Raw genomic sequence first — 22744 nt, 5'->3', positions numbered from 1 at the left:
AAACTAAAACACTGTGCCGCTTTGGGAAGACCAGAATGTTTATATGCACATGAATGCTTAACAATGAACTATAAGCTGGATAAAAGTAAGATACCAGAGATATGGGTTATTAGATAAATATTGGGTGCAATATAAACTTCAGATGGTTGGAAAATCAGAAATAATAAGGAGTTCTGTCAGAATATATGAAATGGCAAAGCAAAAGTTAATCTTCTTTGAACATCTCTACCAAATAATTGAGAACAGGCTAAAGAAACAAATATTCTGGCATTTAGGAAAAAGGAAGTCAACAATATCATGGGTTACAAAAATATAAGAACCAGAAAGTATGAATATTAAAGAAATGGAACAGGATTGCCACAAGTTCCCCCAAGTGAAATTCCTTGATATTTCCCTGATTTACAGACAAGTTTTACCATTTTTCCCTGACAAATTCTGCGGTCTCAAGGGTAAGTAAAGACAGAGGTCAACAAAAAAAAAAGTAATGATTTCTGTACTTCTGGATGTATGAACAAAAATCTTAAGTACTAACATCAACATCTTTTGTAATGAACTGTTTTTAGATGGAGAAAACAAGGCAAAAATTATATATACGTTTCATTAAGACCAATGATATTATTTCATTTCAATAAAACGAAACACTTGTGACAAAAATATGCATTTCATTGGAATTTGAAGACGGATTTAAAGTACCTCCACTGATTTCAGAAATAACCTTAGAAAAAAGTAAGCCCCTAGAAAGAAGGGTACACGGCAGGGAAGAGTTGTACAAACCAACACAATAGGTAATCACCAAAAAAATGTTGGTTCTACTATGTTTGTTATTGTCGGTTGTTACTCACTGTGTTATGTCTATTATTTTACAAGTATTGCGTGGTTTTTCTTTCTACAAACATGTGAATACATAGTGTACAAACTGCCAGCGACTGCCACAATTTTCTTCTTCTTATCTAATATATATACTACTTCCAAAGTCCCAAAATGTAGTAGAATAAATAAAATTTCTAAAAAATGCCACACTGTACAATGTACTTGTGGTGTGACAGTCGCAGTTCCTGAAATCCATTGCCCATGGCCTCTGATCTGCCGAGGAGCACTACAGTCCTGGTTTCAAGGATAAACCATGAAAATGCACTGCAATACGCCACATACAAACATACCTGGCCTGTGGGCAGATTGATGAGACTATATCCGACATAAAGGGCCAGCACACTAGTGGGAAACAATGGCTTCAGATTGGCAGGCCCGATCCATTAGAGATACCTACAGAAATGGCCTGTGGTTTTGGCCTGTCATGGATGGCCACTGATGTGACAGCTATTCACTTGTAACAGATACCATGTTGATGAAATGAGACTGTGATGATCAATCCATGCAACAGGTAACTTGCACGAATGCTCTGAGAATCAATAAGGATAGGTAGCAGCTCACCATAAAGATGATTGCTGATATGCACACTAGCACATAGAAAAGACAATCACATTCTCACAACTAAATTTTTGGTCATAGCCTACGTCCGAAAATGACAGCACACATACATTCACACCATCACTCAGACACAACTCATGCACACATGACCACTGTCTCCGGCCACTGCATCTACAGTTTCTGAGAATCAGATCCAAACAAACCACTCCTCATGCCTCCCTGAATCTTGTCAGCAGCTGATAGGCTAGCAGCAAGAAGTGGTGGCAGTAACGACTGCAAGCTGAGGGGACTTGTAGAAAGGGAAGAAGCAGTAAGAATGAGGGAGTAGGGAAGCAATGCACATACTCAGCAGCGATGATGCATGACATCTCAGTAAACAAACCATTTCAGCTACTGAGGCAAAATGAGATTTTTCCAGTGTTTTTTTATCCCCCCTCCCCGTTTCAAATTTCCCCGACTTCCCTGACACGTTTGAAATTCCCTGATATTCCAGAACTTGTGGAAAACCTGTGGAAGCAACAGAAACAAACATTTTTAAAATAAAATACTGAATTTAAAAGTCTTTCATGGCGAAAGAAATTGGGGTCAACATGAACAGAGAATGAAAAATACAACACTGGGAACATATGAATGACTAGTGTAAAACTTTAACAAAGAAAGAAGAGGAACGGAAGAAAGTTGCTCCATGATGTCAGTTAGTCAAGAGAAAAAAATAACTAAAACTAATTAATAATAATTGTAAAGAAGCAAAATTGGGGAGGGGCATGGGGTGACTGTGGTGGCAGCAGGCATAAATTTAACAAGGGGCCTGGTTAACTGAATAGCCTGCTCTCTATTTTTCCAGTACAACAGTTATTCTGTTGAAGAATTCATGGTTGACAGTCTGATAGTCTGAACGAATATTTTTTAATACTGAAAAGTATTGTGTAATTGTCATAGTAATGAATGTAATACATTGTAAAACTTTTGAATTGCACTTACAGCACAGTTTCTCTGCTGTAAATCCGAGTTGTCTCCTGAAAATAAATCAAAATATTTGAAAATTTTATGAAATGAAATGACAAATCTCATTTCACTGTTGTGCTGTAGTTAGTTGGTATGCTTATGTACATCTTCCACAATACGTACAAATACACTATCTGAATTTTTTACCTATATCATTCTATTTCTCTCTTTGAAAAAATGCTCTTCTTGCTATATAGTCCACGACCAGCACCTGTTTGGTCCTTTTATATTACATGTGAAATAACTGAGTTGGAGATAAAGCCATCTGATTATAACTACTGTTGAATCTGGTAGTGGCGATGTTTTCTTTTTTGTTCTTTTGTTAACAAAAAGGGCAATTTTGACTGACAAATGAAAATGAATATATTTAATAACTGACAATCATTTAAGCTCTGTCCATCCAATGGTAAATATAAATTAATTTGTAAATGTTCTATGGGCAACCAAGATGCACAATTTTCATTTGACTGAAACGAAACTGCAAAGAATTTTACTGTATTACATGGCAGCACAAACTACTGACTCAAGATAAGTAACAATCAGTGAAATGCTCATCAAATCTTCTGGAGGTAACATTTTTCATGATTTAAAACAAACACTTTTGGCAACACTTTCCAAATGACTAATTTTACTGCCTGTGTTTCACTATACCTCAATTGTTAAGTTTTTTTCATATTTGACTGCATATTCAACCTCTACAGGATGTTTAAAATCAATTAGAGAGAGAGAGAGAGAGAGAGAGAGGGAGAGAGAGAGAGAGAGAATTTGAATTTTTTTACATTGAAAGTCTGAGAGGCATCTGTATACTGTACAGACAGATACATTTATTAAATTAATAATGGAAAGTATTATTTTTATAGATATCCATTAAAGCACAATGTTTCATAAACCAAAATCATTTACCAAAGGCATGGCACTTTTTATAACTTAAACTGTCTTATCACACACTAAATTGCACCATGAAGTTGTCCTATAACAAGAACAATAATGTTCTTCCACAGCAATTCACTGTTTGTACACTATTTTCTTCTCTTGAACACTGTGTTATCCTTTGACATCTAATTTAATGAAAAAACTGGCATCATGTGCAATGCCATAACTAAAGGCAAATGAAGTTCTTTATCTTTTTTTGAATCTGAAAGGCATTTCATCAATTTGTATCAAAGGTATAACACCAATATCAGTCTGCATTCATAACGCTGTGCAATGTAGGTAAAACTGCTTCACTAATCTGTCTGTCGAAACACAGAAAGGACCTCAAAATGTGTGCACAAACTTGCAACTTGATTTTCAAAGTGTAGAGTTCTATGAACAGGTGCTCCCAGTCGTCTTAGTAAGTCACCAAAAGTCTTTTCTTCCTTTCTTATCCAGGGTCTTCGGTCATCATTCACTTGATATGGAGTTACATGGATGTGAATGCCTATACCTGTGGAAGTAGAAACAACTGCTTAAATGAGGTTCAGATTATCTGAAGAGGTGACTGAGTCTGTAATAAGGAATGGCTAAGCTACAATAAAAAACCTTAGAAGCTCGTCAGCATGGTATGTATTAATAAGTATGCATAAACAGGTTAACTGCCCATCTTGTCATGTCATCTGATTAGAAAAACCACAACAGCTTACAGATGAATGCCTTGAACCTTGTGATGTCACTTGGTTAAAAAGCAATTTTAGCCCTATCCTTTGAAATGCAGAATGGAAAACGTTCATCATCATTTAGCATAACCTGCCTTGGTAAGCTGTGGTGTCAAAATCATTTGTAGACATGTTTACTGTGTACTCAGGACAGAAATAATTATGATCTACAAAGCATTCTAGTAGCTTATGATTAGTGAAATGCAAACAATATCTTTTCCGGTATTTTTAAAACATCAAATTGTAAAATGCCTATTTCAGTAATTTTTTAATAACTTTCAATAACTCTGTAATTAATGACATAAATCTGTTACAATTATGGACAATCAATAATATTTGGCAGCCACATATTAACTGAAACGGATTGCTTACTTCTCAAGCTTTACCAGTTTGTGCACATACTACAAATAAAGGATGCTTCATACGAGTAGAGCTGTAAGTAGTACAACAACTGTCCTTAATCGTTAGTAACATAGAGAAAGTTCTGGTTGAGAACTACTAATTATTTAGGAATTAAGGAGATGACTCACAGAAAGGCAGAAGCACTGCATCATCAATAGTCATGTGAACAAAAGGCACACAGCTTAGCCGACTATCAGAAAGCACTTCCTTTTGCCAGTTGTGGGACACACACACACACACACTATTTGGGGGAGGGGGAGGGCAGTCAGCAGGTTACCTTACATTCAGACCAAAGAGATTAAGGAAGTGAATGATGCGCTGTAAAGAAAGCTCCCGTCTGTACAGCTCAGAAAAGCTGGTGGTAGTGGGAAGGGTCCAGATGGCACAGGTTGTGAAGCAGCCATTGAAACCTAGCATGTCGTGCTCTGCTGCATGTTGTGATTCATCTTGTTTTTTGCAACAGTTTAGTAGTGGCCATTCATTCTAGCTGACAGCTGATTGGATGCCACACCAATGTAAAATGTTGTGCAGTGCTTGCAGCAGAGCTGGTATGTAATGTGGCTGCTTTCACAGGTGGCCTGATCTCTGACTGGGTAGGATAATCCTATAACGAGATTGGAGGAGAAGGTGTTGGGTGTGTGAATTCAGAAGGTCTTGCATCTGAGTCTTCCACAAGTGTATGATCCCAGTGGCAGGGGATTGGGAATGGGAGTTGCATAGGGATGGACTAGGATGTTGTGGTGGTTGGGTGGGCGGTGGAACACCACTTTGCAGGGGCTGAAAGTATCTTAGGATGCCCCTCATTTCACAGCATGATGACAGATAATCAAAGCCCTGATAAAGAACATGGTTCAATCTTTCTAGTCCAGGGTGTTACTAGGTGAAAAGGGCAATGCTACTTTGTGGTTGGTCCTTGGGATGGATGTGAGGATCGGGTGTGTGTGATGATACGGCACAGGAGATCTGTTTGTGAATTAGGTCTGGAGGGTATTGCCTGTCTGTGAAGGCCTTTGTGAGGCCTCCAGCATACTGGCCGAGGGAGTTCTCATCACTGCAGATGTGTCTACTGTGGGTGACCAGGCTGTAAGGGAGAGATTTTTTTGTGTGGAAGAGATGGCAGCTGTCGAAGTGCAGGTACTGTTGGTGATTGGTGGGTTTGATGTGGACCGAGGTGTGGATGGAGGCATCTGAGAGGAGGAGACTCACATCTAGAACAGTGGCACGATAGTTGAAGGAGGGTCAGGTGAAGTGGATGGGAGAGGTGGTGTTGAGATTGTGGAGGAATGAGTGTTTCCTGGCCTCTGATCCAGACTGTAAGATGTCATCAATAAACCTGAACCAGACCAGGGGTTTGGGGTTTTGGAAAGCTAGGAACGTTGCCTCTAGATGATCAATGAAGAGACTGACATGGGAGGGTGCCACATGGGTGCCCATGGTGTGTCACGAATTTGTCTGTGTGGTTTCCCTTCAAAGGTAAAGAAGTTATGGGTTAAGATGTAGTTGGTTAGGTGTAGGAGGAATGAAGTGGAGGGATTGGAGTCTGCAAGGAGTTGGGAGAGGCAGTGCTCAATCGCAGCATAGCCACGGGCATGAGGGATATTGGTGTGTAGGGAGGTTGCATCAACTGTGATAAGTAAGGATCCGGAAGGTAAGGGTGTGGGGATGGTCAAGAGCTAGTGCAGGAAGTGGTTAGTATCTTTAATGAGGGATGCTAGGTTTTGTATAACTGACTGGAGAAGTTGATCAACAAAGGCCGAGATTCTTTAGGTGGGAGCACTGTAACCAGCCACAATAGGGTAATACCCTCTAGACCTAATTCACAAATTTTGTGTGCCATATCTTCACACATACCCGATTCTCACATTCATCCAAGAACTAACCACAAAGAAGAGCCCTCCTTGTCACCCTATAGCACCTCAGACTGGAATGACAACCACATCCTTCACCAGGAATTTGATTATCTATCATCATGCCCTGAAATGAGGTATATCCTACCTAAGATATTAATATATTTACAATCCCTACCAAAGTGGCGGTGTTCTGTGCTGCTCACTCAACTTCATCAACATCCTAGTCCATTGCTACACAACTCCCCCCCCCAAGTCCCCTGCCACAGGAATCATATCCCTGTGGAAGACTCAAGTGCAAGACGTGTCCAATCCACACACCCAGCACTACCTACTCCAGTCCCATTACAGAATTACCCTAGCCCATCAGACGAAGGGCCACCTATGAAAGCAGCCATGTTATATACCAGCTCTGCTGCAACCAATGCATAGAGTTTTACGTTGATATGACAACAAACCAGCTGTCAACTAGAATGAATGGGCACCGGCAAACTGTTGCTGAAAACATGGTGAATCACCCAGTGGTACAACGTGCACCAGAGCATAATATGTGAGATTTCAATGGCTGCTCCACAGCCTATGCCATCTGGACCCTCCCCATCAACACCACAGCTTTTCTGAGTTGCACAGATGGGAGCTATCCTTACAGACATCATTTGCTCCTGTAATCTTCCTTGCTTAAATGTAAGGTTAACTCGCTGCCCCCCCCCCCCCTCCCCCCCCCCCCCCCCGCCCAAAAAAGAGAGAGAGAGAGAGAGAGAGAGAGAGAGAGAGAGAGAGAGAGAGACAGAGTGTGTGTGTGTGTGTACCACCCCCCTGCCCCAGAACGCCGAGCCAATTGGCGACACCACATCAGCTACCTACCTACTGTTATCTCATGCCCGAGTTTATGAAATCACATGCCCAGCCATCTGCCACTTGCCCCCTCTACCTGCAGCCCTAGCTAGCCCACAGATGGCTTCGCACTCTCCCATGAGCCGCTTGCCCACATTCCTTCCCTGCCTCCTGCCTCTTTCCATCCCTCATGTCGCCCTCCCTCCCACACCCCCACCTCGCCCCTAGACACTAACCATGGATCAGTAAAGAGCTGGCAGTTGACTGAGCACAATGTAGGAAGACAGGCATGTGTGAGTGAGTAGAAAAGGAAAGTTAGAAAAAGCAAGTGCATTCCAAAAACTAGCCAAGCTCTGTACCTTTTGTTTGTGTGCCTATCGACGAGACAGTGCTTCTGCCTTTCAGTGAGTCATCTCCTCATCTCTAACTAATTCATTGTTTTAATTTCTGTGAGTCTTCTGTCTTTGCTCTACCTCATGTTTTTGAATGAAGTCTATTTCTTGATATGCATATTAAATGACAGGACCATGTAGCAGAAGTTTCTTATGCCACAGATCAATAATATTTATAGCAGGGCTGTGCAAAGACACCATACCTAATATTAACATCGCAATCAGCTTTCAATGTTTTCAGCACTGCAAACAATTCAACAAACTAGAAATGAATGACCCAATTTCAGAGACTTTCCTGGTCTTGTACAGATATGATTTTATGCATAATAGACTGATGAAGCAAGCAAAAATTTTCACCAAGGCTGAGAATCAAATCTACGTCTCCTGCTTACTAGGCATGTGTGTTAGCCACTAAGCCATTTTGGCACATCCATTCACACAATTGCATGAATTACCCTGGCATACCTCCCTCCTCAGTCAAGATTCTCACTGCTCCCCAAGTATACTTTAAATTCCCCACATATACGAACAAATTTGCTGAGAATCTTCCATGTTATGGAATGGAAATGGAAATGCCATGTGGCTAGGGCCTCCTGTCGGGTAGACCGTTCTCCTGGTGCAAGTCTTTCGAGCCGATGCCACTTCGGCGACTTGCGTATCGATGGGGATGAAATGATGATGGTAAGGACAACACAACACCTAGTCCCTGAGCAGAGAAAATCTCCGACCCAGCCAGGAATCAAACCTGGGCCGTTAGGTACAACATTCCGTCGCGCTGACCACTCAGCTATCAGGGGCGGACATGTTTTGGAATAGCACCTCAGCATTGAACATAAATGGGGAATCCAACCTGAAACCCAAGTGCAGGTACCTATAAAAATGAAATGACACAATTTCAGAGACTTTACTGGTCTCATACAGAAATAACCTTACATATATAGACTGAAACGGCGAGTGAAAATTTGTACCAAGGCTGGGAATCAAATCTGGGTCTCCTGCTTACTAGGCAGTGAGGTGGCAATGACAATTTGGATCGAGGAGGGAGGCATGCAGGGGAATTTGTGAAGTTGTGTGAACCGCTGTGCTGAATTGCCTTACTGGTTAATGCACCTGCCTAGTAAGCAAGAGATACAGGTTTGAGTACCTGCATATCCCCCCTTTACATTTGATGGTGAGGTGCTATTCTGGAATACCGAGAGTCTCAGCAAGTCTGTTCGTGTGTACGGGGGAATTTAATGTAGACTGGAGCAGCAGTGAGAATTTGGATCAAGGGGAGAGGCATGCCACGATAATTTGTGCAGTTGTACCAAGGTGGCTCAGTTGCTAATGCACCTGCCTAGTAAGCAGGAGACCAGAGTTCAATTCCTAGCCTCGGTACAAATTTTCACTCACTGCTTCAGTCTATATACATAAAAACTAGAAAGGTTTGTGGAAGACGTGTGCCACAGTTATCAAATCAGTAAAACTGTTTCCCCTACTCCTCACAACAGGTGGGCCCTTCTCAAACTGTGGTCTGGGTGATGTATCCCTCCTTTCTAACCTATTCCCATGCACAGCATATGTGATACGCCTAGGTCTTTTGGGACCCAACTACTTAGGTCATCGGTCCTTAAGCCTACACACCACTTAATCTTAACCTAAACTAACTTACGCTATGGACAACACACACACCCATGCCCGAGGGAGGACTCGAACCTCCAACAAGGGGAGCCGTACGGACCATGACAAGGCACCTCAGACCACACAGCTACCCCGTGTGGCCAAAAATTCAGGGAAAATTTCAAATCAGATTGATCATTATACATTGAGCTATGAAAGAAATAGGGTAAAGAGTAGTGACAAATCACATATCAGAAATGTTTAAAATAGCAACAGGGAACATTAGAAGGTCTGATACATACAGAAACAGAACTGGGAAAACAACTAGGCATTGCTAAAATCAATATTAAACTGTACTGGTGGAATTTAATGCTGCGAGGACAGATTGCGAGTTGTAATTGGGAAGCTCAGACGGTAGAGCACTTGCCTGCAAAAGGCAAAGTTCGAGTCTTGGTCCGGCAAACAGTTTTAATCTGCCTGGAATTTTCATATCAGCGCACATTCCACTGCAGAGTGAAAATTTCATTCTGAAAATCAATATTGCTAACATAAATGAAATAAAAAAGAAATTATGGGGAACAATTGAATTTCAGAATTATGTGATGATGTACTATGGAGTATTGCAAGACTTAAATGACCAATTGGGTAAGAGACCCATCACAGATGTAGTACATACGGAAAGTGAAATTTCACTGAATATCAATGGAAAGAAACTAATAAGATAAGAATTTGCCATACACAATGTAAGAAACACCTTCTTTAACATTGTGACATCTGTAAATTTACATGGGCACCTGATACAGCTTCAACAAGAGACTATAATCCTGCAAGTAAAAAGCCATGGATGACAAAGACACAACAAGAGTTTACAGAGGCTTGGGTGTATATGCATATCACTTTTTTAGAAAGAAGTAATGTAACTTTTGTAAAAATATGAAGGACTCCACACACAAACACCCAGTTGGATGGGAGAACTCATAGGTGCACCTACTCCACCAATATAGTATCAAACTATTATACCAAATGAGACTAAATGAGAAATGTCAAATGAAAACCAGTAAGCAACAACATAAATGGAGAATGGAATACTATCAACACAGCTGTTGAAGCATTAGGAATAAGGAATAAGAAATACTTTCAAGGGGGATTAATGATTTGGAATGACCATACTAATAAGTTAATATAAGGTTAAAAGGAGGTGCGTCTAAAAACCTTGTCATTACCTAATAATGTGAATTATACAGAGGATTATAAAAGAAAATCTGCTTTACTACAGATAGAACTACAAAAAATTGAACAGGAAAATCGCGATTGATATGTGAGTAAAGTAGAACATGACATTAACACAAGACAAAACAAAGCACACAAAATTATTAAGCTATTGGAGAAACAGGAATGAGATACTTTACAATTAAATGCAGTATCTTAAAAGGAATGGTTAAAATACTCGAAACATCTATGAACTGTTCACGAAGAAGAAACAGAAATGCACACCAGTACCAGCAACTCTGTAGACCTGAAGATATGATAACAATGGAAGAGCTGTAAAATGTCATAAAAAAAGCAAAAAGGACAGCTGGTACTGATAATATAAACATGGAGCTGATTAAATGTGCATCTGATCAACTAAATCTTAGACTCTTACATTTTATGACTGTTTGCTAGCTAAGCAGACATGGGCCAGATGAATGGAATGAAGTTTTGGTATGCCCTATTTGCAAGAAAGGTGATAAATCACAACTCACAAATTACCAAGGAATAAGTCTACTAAATTTCTGCTGCATACTATACGATAAAATTATATACAAGAGTTTCATACCAATAGTGGGAACACGTATGTTAGCAGTACAACATGCTTTTAGAAAAAGTGCATCATGTTCTGACTGTCTTTCACTTTGGCACAATTAACCAAGAAAAGAAGGCAACTTAGATAGTCAACTTACTATGTTCTTATCGACTGTGAAAAGTCGTCTGACAAGGTGAAGCAGAAAGTTCTGTGGGAATCACTAAAAGCATTTTAAGTTCCAGCACATATGATTAAGGCAATTCAGTCATTATACAAAAATAATAAAATGAGGATCCGTACTGTGAGGAATGGGGCAGAATCTGATGATGTCAATTAAGGAGTCAGACAAGGCTGCCCACAACCCCCTCCCCCATTTTTAATTTTTACATTGATATCATTCATAGATGGTTCATTTTTATTAAATGACACATTAAGAAGTGATAATTTTAATTTTACGATGATGCTATTTGCTGATGATCAGATCATAATATGACCATCTGAAAGAAAGGTTCAAATTCCAATACACAAATTGAGTCAAACTGCTGCTATATACAGAATGAATATATCAACAGATAAAACAAAAATGATGACATTTCAAGGACTGGAACCCATAACAGCCAAAACTGTTAAAGATTAACAAATAAGTGAACAAGTAAGAGAGTTTAAATATATGGTGTGCAATTTTAAATTTTCCACCTCAGATGGTATACAGCTAAAATTGGCCAGATTCAGTATTTCTGTGGAACTGTACAATGTACATTAAAACATAACGTACAGAAAGAAATATTCGTTAAACTCTACAAAGTGTTAATGTTACCTTCGCTACTGTATGGTAGTGAATGTTGGACCCTAACATCTGATCAATTAAGATGAATCAAATCACCAGAGATGAAGTTCTTCCACTTTTTAGCGAGATATTCATTGTTGGACCATAAAAAAAAACATTAAACAAAAACTAAATGTTGAACCTATTACAAATGTAGCTGAAAAATACCGCCTGAACTGGAAAGACCATGTCCAACATGTCTACTGATAGAATAACTACAGCAGCAATATAATATAACCCAACTGGCAGGAGGAACATTGGATGTCGCTCAAAGAAACAGCATGAACAATTCTGAGGTGGAACACACCAAAAGCCTAATCCTTGAAGACTATGATGAAAATAAAGTTTTAGTGTTGCTTTTTTTTGGTGTTATGTTATTTTCTTGTTTATATTAATTTATATGGTTGGTTATATATGTCTCAACATGATTTATCCATGACAGAATGACATTTTTGTATTCTTCATACCATACAAATATTGTATTTATAAGGGCATGAAAAAACGAAGGAATTGGTAACTACTGTCCCATTTACACATCCAGCTGTCCATTATTCAAACAGATGAGTCTTATTTGTCATTTCACATCACTTTTTTTTTTTTTTTTTTTTTTTTTTTTTTTTTTTTTTTTTTTTGGCTGCGTTCAATTATTAACTAAAAGGAGTGATCTGGAGCTATGGTACATGAAGTTAAAGGGAAGAAAGGGTAACACCAGTAATGTGAAAGTAGTTGGGACTAAGTTGTTAAGATAGAAACAATAATACTTTTGGAAATCCTGACAATTTACGCTTTTATGGTACAGGATGTGTGAACTGGGGTTGATGATTACTTAGACCACATTTTTAAAAGTTAGTACTCCACAGTACAACTCTTTATTTACTTACCCAGTCTGGTCAATGTTTCCAACAGGCTCCTTGAAGTAATCCAAGTGTTTTTACCCCCGGCATGGCCTCCATCTAACCAGTACATATCTTGTATTCTGGTCACAATTCTCATCATCGTGTCATCATCAGGTGTTAGGGTCTTTAAATAATGAAATTCATAAATAAATTGGTTTAAAACAACACAACCTTTGCTGAATCCTATAAGAATAATACTAGCTTTATCCAAATTGATTCCTTCTTGCCACCACAATGGAGGTGTGTTCTCTTCATTTTCTTTAGACTGCAAGAAAGCAAATATTAGAGTGTAAGTATGCGAACTGACACACAGATGGACACAAAGAATTCTAAAAATAACAGGACTCAGTTTATAATTAAATTACTTACTGTCCTAGATAATAAAAATAATTTTGTTTTCAATATTCATGTTCCTGAACGAAACTGCAGAAAAAGTATGCTTTCATTCTTTTCCAATGTCGATTTTTTAAATTTTTAATTTATTTCTCATGGCTTACCCACTGACTGCCAGACTAGAAGAGCAATTCTGTGTTTAGTGTATCCTACATGCGTTTATAATTTTTTGATTTCATCTACTGTATTTATGTAAACCTCATCCCACTAGATGAATACTGAGCTGATAACTAAGTCCTGCCTCAGTTACATGATTTGCAAACATTTTCAAAAATGTTCACTCATTTCAAAAACTTTCACTCATTTTTACAAAAGTAACACTACATGCAGACAGCTGGGAACTGCAGACAGTATTATAACTCTCCTTCAGTACACTTCAAGATACTACTTACATTGTGTTGGCTGAAGCATAGTAAACCAGGGCACTATTCATTTCCAGTACAGAGATCGCCAAAATGTCAGTTTTGCACAGCAAAGGGGAGAATAGTTTCAGTTGAATAATGATAAGTGAGTACAGAATCAGAGTATTCGGTCTGCCAAAACTGAAACTATTTGGTAATCTTTCCAGAGTACTTGATGTTACACGTACTATGTCACGTTGCCTTAAATTGCCACTACATTTTTGAATGTGAAATTGGAGTAAAAGACTGATCTCTGGTGTGACCCAAAGTCTAGCTTAGATGGAAAGTTACAGCAGTGTGCAACTTGGGAAAGCAATACATCATACGTCATGAGAAGCAACTCTGTTACAGCTCCACAAAACAAGAGTAAGAACACTACCTGTGTGTGTGTGTGTGTGTGTGTGTGTGTGTGTGTGTGTGTGTGGGGGGGGGGGGGGCTGTACACGCACGTGAATTGCCAGAAGTTTTACTACAACCACCTTTATTTAACCGATGTTATGGCTTTGACAAATCGCCTAAATATTTAAAATATTACCTCCTTTTCCACACTTGCTGCTGGGCTTCCAGCACTTGCAAGTTGTGCGGGATTAACATTTCGAAGTCGCTGTGATACACCTTGTAATAAACGTTCAAGATGTTGGAGAGCATGATGCGTTGGAGTGTGATCAGGAGCACCACTGTTGTTGCAAGGCACAAAATTGTCGTAGCAGCTGAATGTCTTAAATTCCATTCTGTAACACAAAAAATGTTTTCTTATGTCATACTATTTTACTTTTGTTTGCTGTGACAACATCAAAAAACGTGTTCAGCATGAAAAGCAGGACATCAAAACATGAACGGAATCACCTTCATAAAATAAGAATACATGGAACAAGACTATTCTAGTTTACAGCCTTAGACTGTACTATTAATGGCAGAACGTGTAGAGACTGTGTTAACTTTTTAGAGTATATAAATGTCTGCCACTGTAATTAATTTCTGTTTCTGAACAAATAGATCATTACAGACCACTTACAATTTTATTCCACATGAAGTATTTGTTTTATTTATCGATGGTAAAAAATCTAAAATGATTGACAAAGTTTCCTTCAAGTTGTCATCTACAGCCAATAAATGTGTGGAAAAATATCATTTTTTGTGCCAAAAGCTGTATAGTTCTATTTATTTCTCGGCAGGTTTCGGTACTGGCCACCATCCTCACAGGAGAAACTGTAAAGTAAGAGACTAAAATAACCCAAGTATTTGACTTCCTACAATCTTACAACCTGAAAGTAGATACAAAAAATTTTGAAGCATCATAATCAATTGGTCAAAAATACATCTATGCCAAACATGGCAACGTTAAGTATAAGATGTGACTAATTATCACAATAATGGTTTTCATGAGTTTCCATTGCAGTAGATTTACACAATCAAAGTGTGGTAACATGCAAACACTTAATCTTAACATCAAGTAACTAATACAGGCTTAGTCAGAAAGGGACCTATAAAAGAAAGCTCTACTCCACCGATATATAGTACACAGGTCATAATATAGTTCAAAGACAAAATTACAATACTGAAAGAAGTAGATAATTCACATTCATCAAAGAAGATCAGGCTATAGTTGTGTGTTGTGGGTATATCAACTGTATTATTCTTTGACCAAAGATGATGTGAATAAACATTCATCTCTTAGTGATGGTGACAGGGATACATTACCCAAAAAAGTACACAACAATTACATACAAACTAAATAATGCTCAATGCAGATATTTTTCACTCACTAACTGGCGGAGTCTGCAGTAATAAAATATTCTACATGTATTGAGTGTTTGTTATGTCACACAGCATCACGCAAAAAAAAAATTTTTAATATTCCATTTGGAAGGACATTTATTAATACAAATATCATAAAATTGAAGTGACTAGGTCATGTGGAAGATTCCACTATATGAGGGTACCTAACTGTCATAAGAGAATACAATTATCTTCTGGTGTGCTAGAGTACATTGTGATCGTAATAGCAGTATAAGTATAAGGGAGTATCATACACATCAATAAAATCTGTGTAGGACCTCCATAACCATAACTGGAACACACAAATTATTTCAGCTTACGAAATTTTATTTCCAAATATTTTTCACTTCTCCCCTCCTCCCTCCCCCCACTAATATTGCATTAGACTGTACCTAACTCAGTTATTTATATCTACTTTTGTGAAATAAAGGCTCACCAGTAGTAGTGGTTTCCTGAGGTCTAGGTTTGCGGGCAGGTATATATACCGTACGGACAATATGAGTAAGTTATAGATATTCCGAAGCCAGTAACTTCTTGAATTACCAAGTCACAGGATGATGCTGATGATGAAGAAGAAGAAGAAGAAGAAGAAGAAGAAGAAGAAGATGATGATGATGATGATGATGATGATGATGATATAATAGAAAAAGAGAAGAGGGAGATTCAGAAAGGGAGGGAGGGATAAAAATATTTCAAGGAAAAATTCAAAGTTGAAATAATTTTTGTATTTTGAGTTATGGTTGTTGATGAGCTACCTCGATTTTACTGATGAATATGATCAATAATAGTTTTACTTCTATTAGAGCACACGCAATTTGTTGCATTCATGGTGTACTCCCGCACACAAATACATGCTTCTTTTATAAAAGTTAGGTATCCGTATATAGTGGAATCTTCCACACAACCTAGTTACTTTAATTTAGTAACATTTTCATCAATAAATTTTCTTCCAAATGGAATATTAAAAAACTTTTTATTGCCTGATGCTATATAACACAATAAGCACATAATACATATGGAGTATCTGATCACTGCAGATTCCATTAGTTAGTGAGTGAAAGATAGCTGTTTTGAGGGTTTATTTAGTTTGTATGTAATAGTGGAGTACATTTTTGAGTAATGTATCCATGTCACCATTACTAACCACCTTAGCTTGTATGTTTATTCACTTCCTCTGTGGTCAAAGAATATACCCACAACACACAACAATAGCCTGATGTTCTTTGATGAACATGTATGCCTACTTCTTTCAAAACTGTAATTTTATCTTTGAACTGTATTACGAACTGTGTACTACATATCGATGGAGTAGTGTTTTCTTGTATAGATCCTGTTCTGATTCATACTGTATCAGTTATTTGATGTTAAGATTAAGTGCATGTATGTTACCACACTTCAGTGGTGTACATTTACTACGGTGGAAATTCATTGAAACAAATATTGTGATAATTAATAACATTTTATACTTGATGTTGCCATATTTGGCAGAGATGCATTTTTGAGTAATTGATGTATATTACGTAAGTATTATGATGTTTCCATTTTTATTTTTATTTATTTATTTATTTATTTTTGCCTATTTCAGTGTTGTAAGATTGTAGAAAATCAAATACGAAGGGAAGTCAAAAAGTAAAGGGACTTTTGCAATTTCTCACCATAGGGCTTGGTAACGCTGATAGTATCCACAGCTGAAGTGTGGTCGTCTGCAATAATTCTACAGTATATCAAGTGTCACTCTTATTCCCACATAGTCATCATATTGTCCCGTGAAACATGGCAGCTCCATTGTCGATCAAAGAGAAAATGAGGGCTTGTCAAATGCAAGTGCAGTATGGTGACACCTGCTTATTCCAAAGCAAGGTCTATGAGTGGGCAGGGAAGAACTTCTGTAGGTGATCAGGAAGGCCATCGACATCGACAACTAAAGACAATTTGAAAGTCATTGAAGGTATGGTGATGGAAAAAGATGAATCACAGTGGATGAAATCACCAGTATTTTTCATATCAATCACGGTTCAGCGTATTCCATATTAAACGTCAGGATAAATTTTTGGAAAATGTGTGCAAGCTGGATCCAGAAAGAATTGTCAGCACAGCATAAGGTGCAAAGGATGGACGTCTCTCATAAACATTTGTCCTGTTAACACTGTGAGGGAGATGGATTTTTGCAGCAAATCATTACTGTAGGCAAAAGGTGGTCGTATCATCACAAACCGGAAAGTAAGGCTGCAAGCATGGTTTGTAAACACTTATCATCACCAGAAGTTAAGAAATTTAAATGTCAACCATCAACAGGTAAGATTATTCTATACTGTTCTGGGACGAACTAAACTCAAACCTGCAATTAGATCCAAATGTTGTGAAAAACTGCAAAAATGTTTCATAGTACAGCAAGATAATGCATGGCTGCTTTCTGCCAAACTGACAGCCGAAACAATGAAGGATTTTGGGTTCGAATTGCTGGAATGCCCGCCATATGGTTCAGACCTTGTTCCAAGCAATTTCTATATCTTTGAACCACTGAAGGAAGCATTCTGGGGAAGAAGATATGCAACCGACGAAGATGTCACTGATGCATAGCAAAACTGGTTACAGTTGGGTACAATAAACTTTTTTTCCCAATGGAATCAAAAAACTTGTGAAACCTTGAACAAACTGTGTTGAAGTGCAGGGAAATTGTGTAAAACAATAATGTTTGTTTCAGTTTCTATCATTAAAATAAATATTAATTTTTTCAAAAGTCCTTTTACGTTTTTACTTCCCCTTGCACTTGAGTTATTTTTGTCTTGTACCTCGCAGTATCTCCTGTGAAGATGGTAGCCAGTACTGAAACTGTTAGAAAATAAACAAACCTATATAGCCATTGGCACAAAAGAATTATTTTTTCCACACTGCTAAGAACATTGCTTGTTAATCTAAATGTTTTCTCCAGTCACACGAGAATTATACAAAAGGGCCAGGGGAGAAAATATCAGTAACACATTTTCATATAAAACATTTCTCTTCTTGGCAAGACGAGTGAATGATGCCACATATGGTTTCCCCAGTTGTAATAATTCTTGGTAGACTGACGAGGAAAGTGAATACTTTCTGAGAAGAAAATTACATACACAGACAGAAACAACTGTTTTACAATAGAAATGCTTGGTGCTAGCTACAATCATAAGGAAATATCCATGTCTAAACAGCTTGATTGAACACAGAAACAGAAGTATGGCAACAGAGGAAGCCATACAAAATAAAGTTGTAGCCAACGTAAACTTTTTGCTGGTTGGTCTCCTCCACCGGCATTTGGAATCTGAGCCATTGCACCACCTTGTGCAGTTCTTCTGTATTCTTCGGAGTGTTTGAAATTGTATGTGCATGTGTTGCAGTGTGGCAGTACTAGTGGTGTCCACGAGGTGTGGTACACGCTTGGGCCAGCTCTTAGTTCCCGACCATGTTTATGAGAAAATCGTTAGATAGGGGAACTATTGCAACAAGGCAGAGTTGGTGTTGGTCAGGGTTGTGGGTTTCAGTATCTTGGCTGTAGTCTGGTGATGAGCTCTGCGATCTGCCATCACTCAGCAGGTTGTTATACAGGGTGTTACTAAAAGGTACGGCCAAACTTGCAGGAAACATTCCTCACACACAAATAAAGAAAAGATGTTATGTGGACATGTGTCCGGAAACGCTTAATTTCCATGTTAGAGCTCATTTTAGTGTCGTTCTTCCACCTACGCTCAATGGAGCACGTTATCATGATTTCATACGGGATACTCAACCTGTGCTGCTAGAACGTGTGCCTTTACAAGTACGACGCAACATGTGGTTCATGCACGATGGAGCTCCTGCACATTTCAGTTGAAGTGTTCATATACTTCTCAACAACAGATTCAATGACTGATGGATTGGTAGAGGTGGACCAATTCCATGGCCTCCATGCTCTCCTGACCTCAACCCTCTTGACTTTCATTTATGGGGGCATTTGAAAGCTCTTGTCTACACAACCCCGGTACCAAATGTAGAGACTCTTTGTGCTCATATTGTGGACAGCTGTAATACAATACACTATTCTCCAGCGCTGCATCGGCGCATCAAGGATTCCATGCGACGGAGGGTGGATGCATGTATCCTCGCTAACGGAGGACATTTTGAACATTTCCTGTAACAAAGTGTTTGAAGTCATGCTGGTACGTTCTGTTCTGTTGCTGTGTGTTTCCATTCCATGATTAATGTGATTTGAAGAGAAGTAATAAAATGAGCTCTAACATGGAAAGTAAGCATTTCCGGACACATGTCCACATGTCCAGATAACACATTTTCTTTCTTTGTGTGTGAGGAATATTTCCTGAAAGTTTGGCCATACCTTTTTGTAACACCCTGTATGTAGAGCCCTAACATCATTGTTTGCTGTTTTTGGTTATTGCATTGGCCGCAGTCGAAGTACTGGCCTATATAATTTGTAGCCAGCGGTGGTGGGTAATCAATGGTCGGTCATACTTCGTTATATGCAGCTTCACCATTGTCTGCATTTGGTTAACGGTGCCTTAAAGTGGTGAAAGATGTCTCGAAAACATTTACTTCAAGTAGTAAAAAGGAAACGCCAATATAGCATGCCGACGTCAAGAATTTGCGTTGTGCTATCATTGTGGGTTACTGTAAGAAGTGGCTATGACAGGAATGTTGGTTGTGTAAGATTATTATTTGCAAAGGAGTGTTGTTCTGTGTACTTATCATAAAATGATGGAAACAACCATTACTGAGTTAATGGTCACCTCTCAAGAGTGTGGTACACGTCAGTTTTCTCTGTCTTGTTGCTGTTATCAAATTAATCAAAAAGCAAAGAACTGGTGGGCTGCCGCCTTGGTATGGATTCCAAAACAGTGAAACTTGAGTGTGGAACACTGATGGGTCCCTGTGGTGTGCTGTCACATGATCAGACTGTTCCTAACAGTGCATGGCATTGTGACATCAGTTGTCTTATTTGTCACTGGTATTGGTCGCACTGTCTTACTTGACTTGTTCTGCAAAGTGCCCTAAAATGATGATTACCCTTACTTGTGCAGCCACATCCAGTTCACAAAGTTTATTGACATCAGCAGCTAATTTTATGATTCTGTGGGCATACTGGGAAGCCTGTGTGGCAGTAACTTATTTTTATTTTAGCAAGGTAATTATGAGCTTGGTCAGTCTTAAGCAAGCATAGTAAGTTTTAGAAGTTTTGTTGCTAAAGCTTTAGTTCTACTTCTTCTGCCATTTAAGTTGTTTGTTTGATAAAATGAAGCCCTGGTATTTAAGTTGCCTGCCACCCTTGAGATCTGTGATACACAAACCCAAACAGTGTTAAGTTGCTGGGTTCGTGGCATTGGCATCACACACGAAAAGCCTTAAGGAGAATTTATCTGTTTACTGAACATTAAGCATTTATGTTTTAGTTAAAAGAATTTTATGTTTTGTTGTTGTCTTCATTGCTGGTGCCAGATATTTAGTCTATGCTAAGTCACTTGCAGGACAAAAGTAGTAATTGAGGTGGTAGTTTCTGGCGGTCTGCTGCAGTGTGTCGCCGTTTCGGCCAGGGTAAAGTCTCACCAGCCGGTACTGCAGAATGCCTCCCCAAGATTTGCCCGAGATGTAGAATTTTGCCAGCAGGACATAGAGAGCGCCTTTTTTCTTCCCACCATCCAATGGGTGCCAACCATCCTGGAGAGCTTGATCCTTTTCTTATTTTGAACTGTTTAAAGAGGTAATGAGGTTTCATTCAATTAATACCCAGTCCTCCACTTCTATCAAAATTAGGTTCAACATTGTGCTCCAAAATTATGTTGGATTGAAGCAAATAGTAAATTAAAAAATGTGAAAGTAGGTAACAAAAATGTATATCTACTGAAACCTCATCTCAAAATGTAGAGCAGGGTATGATGAGGCAATTTAAAGAACAAATAAAATTAAATGATTTAGTAACAACTGAAACTGCACTAACTTTAGTGCTTCACAACCATAAACTTATATGGAAAACAGTAACTGCTTCAGTATAAGAATCAATCTCAATACTTGCGCAGTATTATTTGTACAATTAAGGGGAAATCGTATAGACTGCTGTCTTTCATGAGGAATATAATTTTGTGATGAGGTGAATATTATGGAGAAGTGGAGGAAAAACAAAGTTGGGGGGGGGGGGGGGGGGGTAAAATGACTCCACGTTCTACTGTCTTTACATCTGAAATATGCTGCCCACTTATTATAAATTTTATACATAATGGTGGAACGTACATGTTGTTCCTTCCTATGTGCTTCCACTAGTAGTATTTAGCTCATGAGGGACATTTTTCTTAAATAAAGCAGAGGTGCAGGAGAAGTTGATAATGCTGGCTGCCAAAAGCCACAGACAATGCCAGACACTGTAATAAAACAAAAATAAAAACACACACACTGAGCACTGAAATTTATCCATCCAGATTTTCATACAGCAAAAGCTTTTGACATAAATAAAAATGACACCAAGATATTAACTGAAACTTAAGTATGATGCTGAAGACTTGTAGCCATCACAGAATCAGAAGTAATTCAAAGTATTTTAAATGAAGATCAGTGTGTAATCGGTGGTTATATTTATAAACTTTCCCTATTTAACACATCATATAACATGGAAACTAATTACCATATGAGGGCAAAACTTTGTAGCATTAATGTCAAGTACAAGGGGAAGAGAAATAATGCAGAATCAATTCAATTGAAACACTTTTAATGTACCGCTACGGTACATCATATCATTGCATAACAACACCATTACTGCCACAAAAGGGGCTCAATACGGTGCCCATCAGTGTCCAGAAGAGTCCGGAAGCCCAGGATTGCATTCTGCACAGCAGAACGAAACATGTTTGTAGGTATGCTGGCTACCACTCTGCACTTCAGATCAGCATATGTGAAAATTTTCCCCTGGTAAACCCTGCCCTTCAGGTAGCCCCACAACCAGAAATCACAGGGAGTGAGATCAGGTGACTATGCCGGCAAAGCATTTGGAAAGGATTGGCTGATAATTCGATGATTTCCAAAGGAGTTTCAGAGAAGCAAGTGAACTTCACGAGCAATGTGCGGTGGGGCCCCATCTTGCATGAAAAATGTTGAGTTAATGCCTCTCGCTACTGCGGGGTGGGTATGACATGCTGGCGAAGCACACTGCAGTAACACTGGCCAGTCACACTGCGTGTCTTTGGTCCTTGAGTGCCAACCTGTTCAAAAAAGAATGGGCCAATGATGAAAATAGCTGTGAAGCCATGCCGTACAGTGATACGTTCACCATACAGAGGAACTTCACGCACAGTGACTTGAGGTGAAGAGCCCCACACTCGGTAATTCTGTGTGTTTACTTCACCTGTCAGAGAAAAATGAGCTTTTTCTGTCCATAGGATGGTCCAAGGCCAGCCCTCGTCAACTTCAATCCTTGCGAGAAAGTAGAGAGCAAAGTGAACATGTTGTTGTTAGTCCTGTTGTAATACCACAACCCCTTTTGGGATCCTGTATCCTCTTCCAGTCTCAT

At 38.8% G+C, this 22744-nt stretch overlaps 1 protein-coding gene across 7 annotated transcripts in view; it reads right to left on the bottom strand.

Moving 5' to 3' along the window:
• Positions 1–3151: 3151 nt before the first annotated feature.
• The window catches only part of LOC126484461 (mitochondrial protein C2orf69 homolog), a 219530-nt gene continuing 199937 nt past the window's right edge, over positions 3152–22744 (bottom strand). For all 7 annotated transcript variants that reach the window (XM_050107997.1, XM_050108005.1, XM_050107991.1 and 4 more), the window contains 3 exons: positions 13979–14174; positions 12635–12914; positions 3152–3859 (listed from right to left, as the gene is read on the bottom strand). In XM_050107997.1, the coding sequence (XP_049963954.1) occupies positions 3660–3859; positions 12635–12914; positions 13979–14174 (676 nt within the window). In that variant the 3' untranslated portion in view covers positions 3152–3659. The remainder of the gene's footprint in view (positions 3860–12634; positions 12915–13978; positions 14175–22744) is intronic.

The sequence above is a fragment of the Schistocerca serialis genome, chromosome 1 (genome assembly GCF_023864345.2).
Source record: "Schistocerca serialis cubense isolate TAMUIC-IGC-003099 chromosome 1, iqSchSeri2.2, whole genome shotgun sequence".
NCBI lineage: Eukaryota > Metazoa > Arthropoda > Insecta > Orthoptera > Acrididae > Schistocerca > Schistocerca serialis.
The sequence above is the reverse complement of the archived record's forward strand: the minus strand, read 5'-3'. Positions and strand labels throughout refer to the sequence as shown.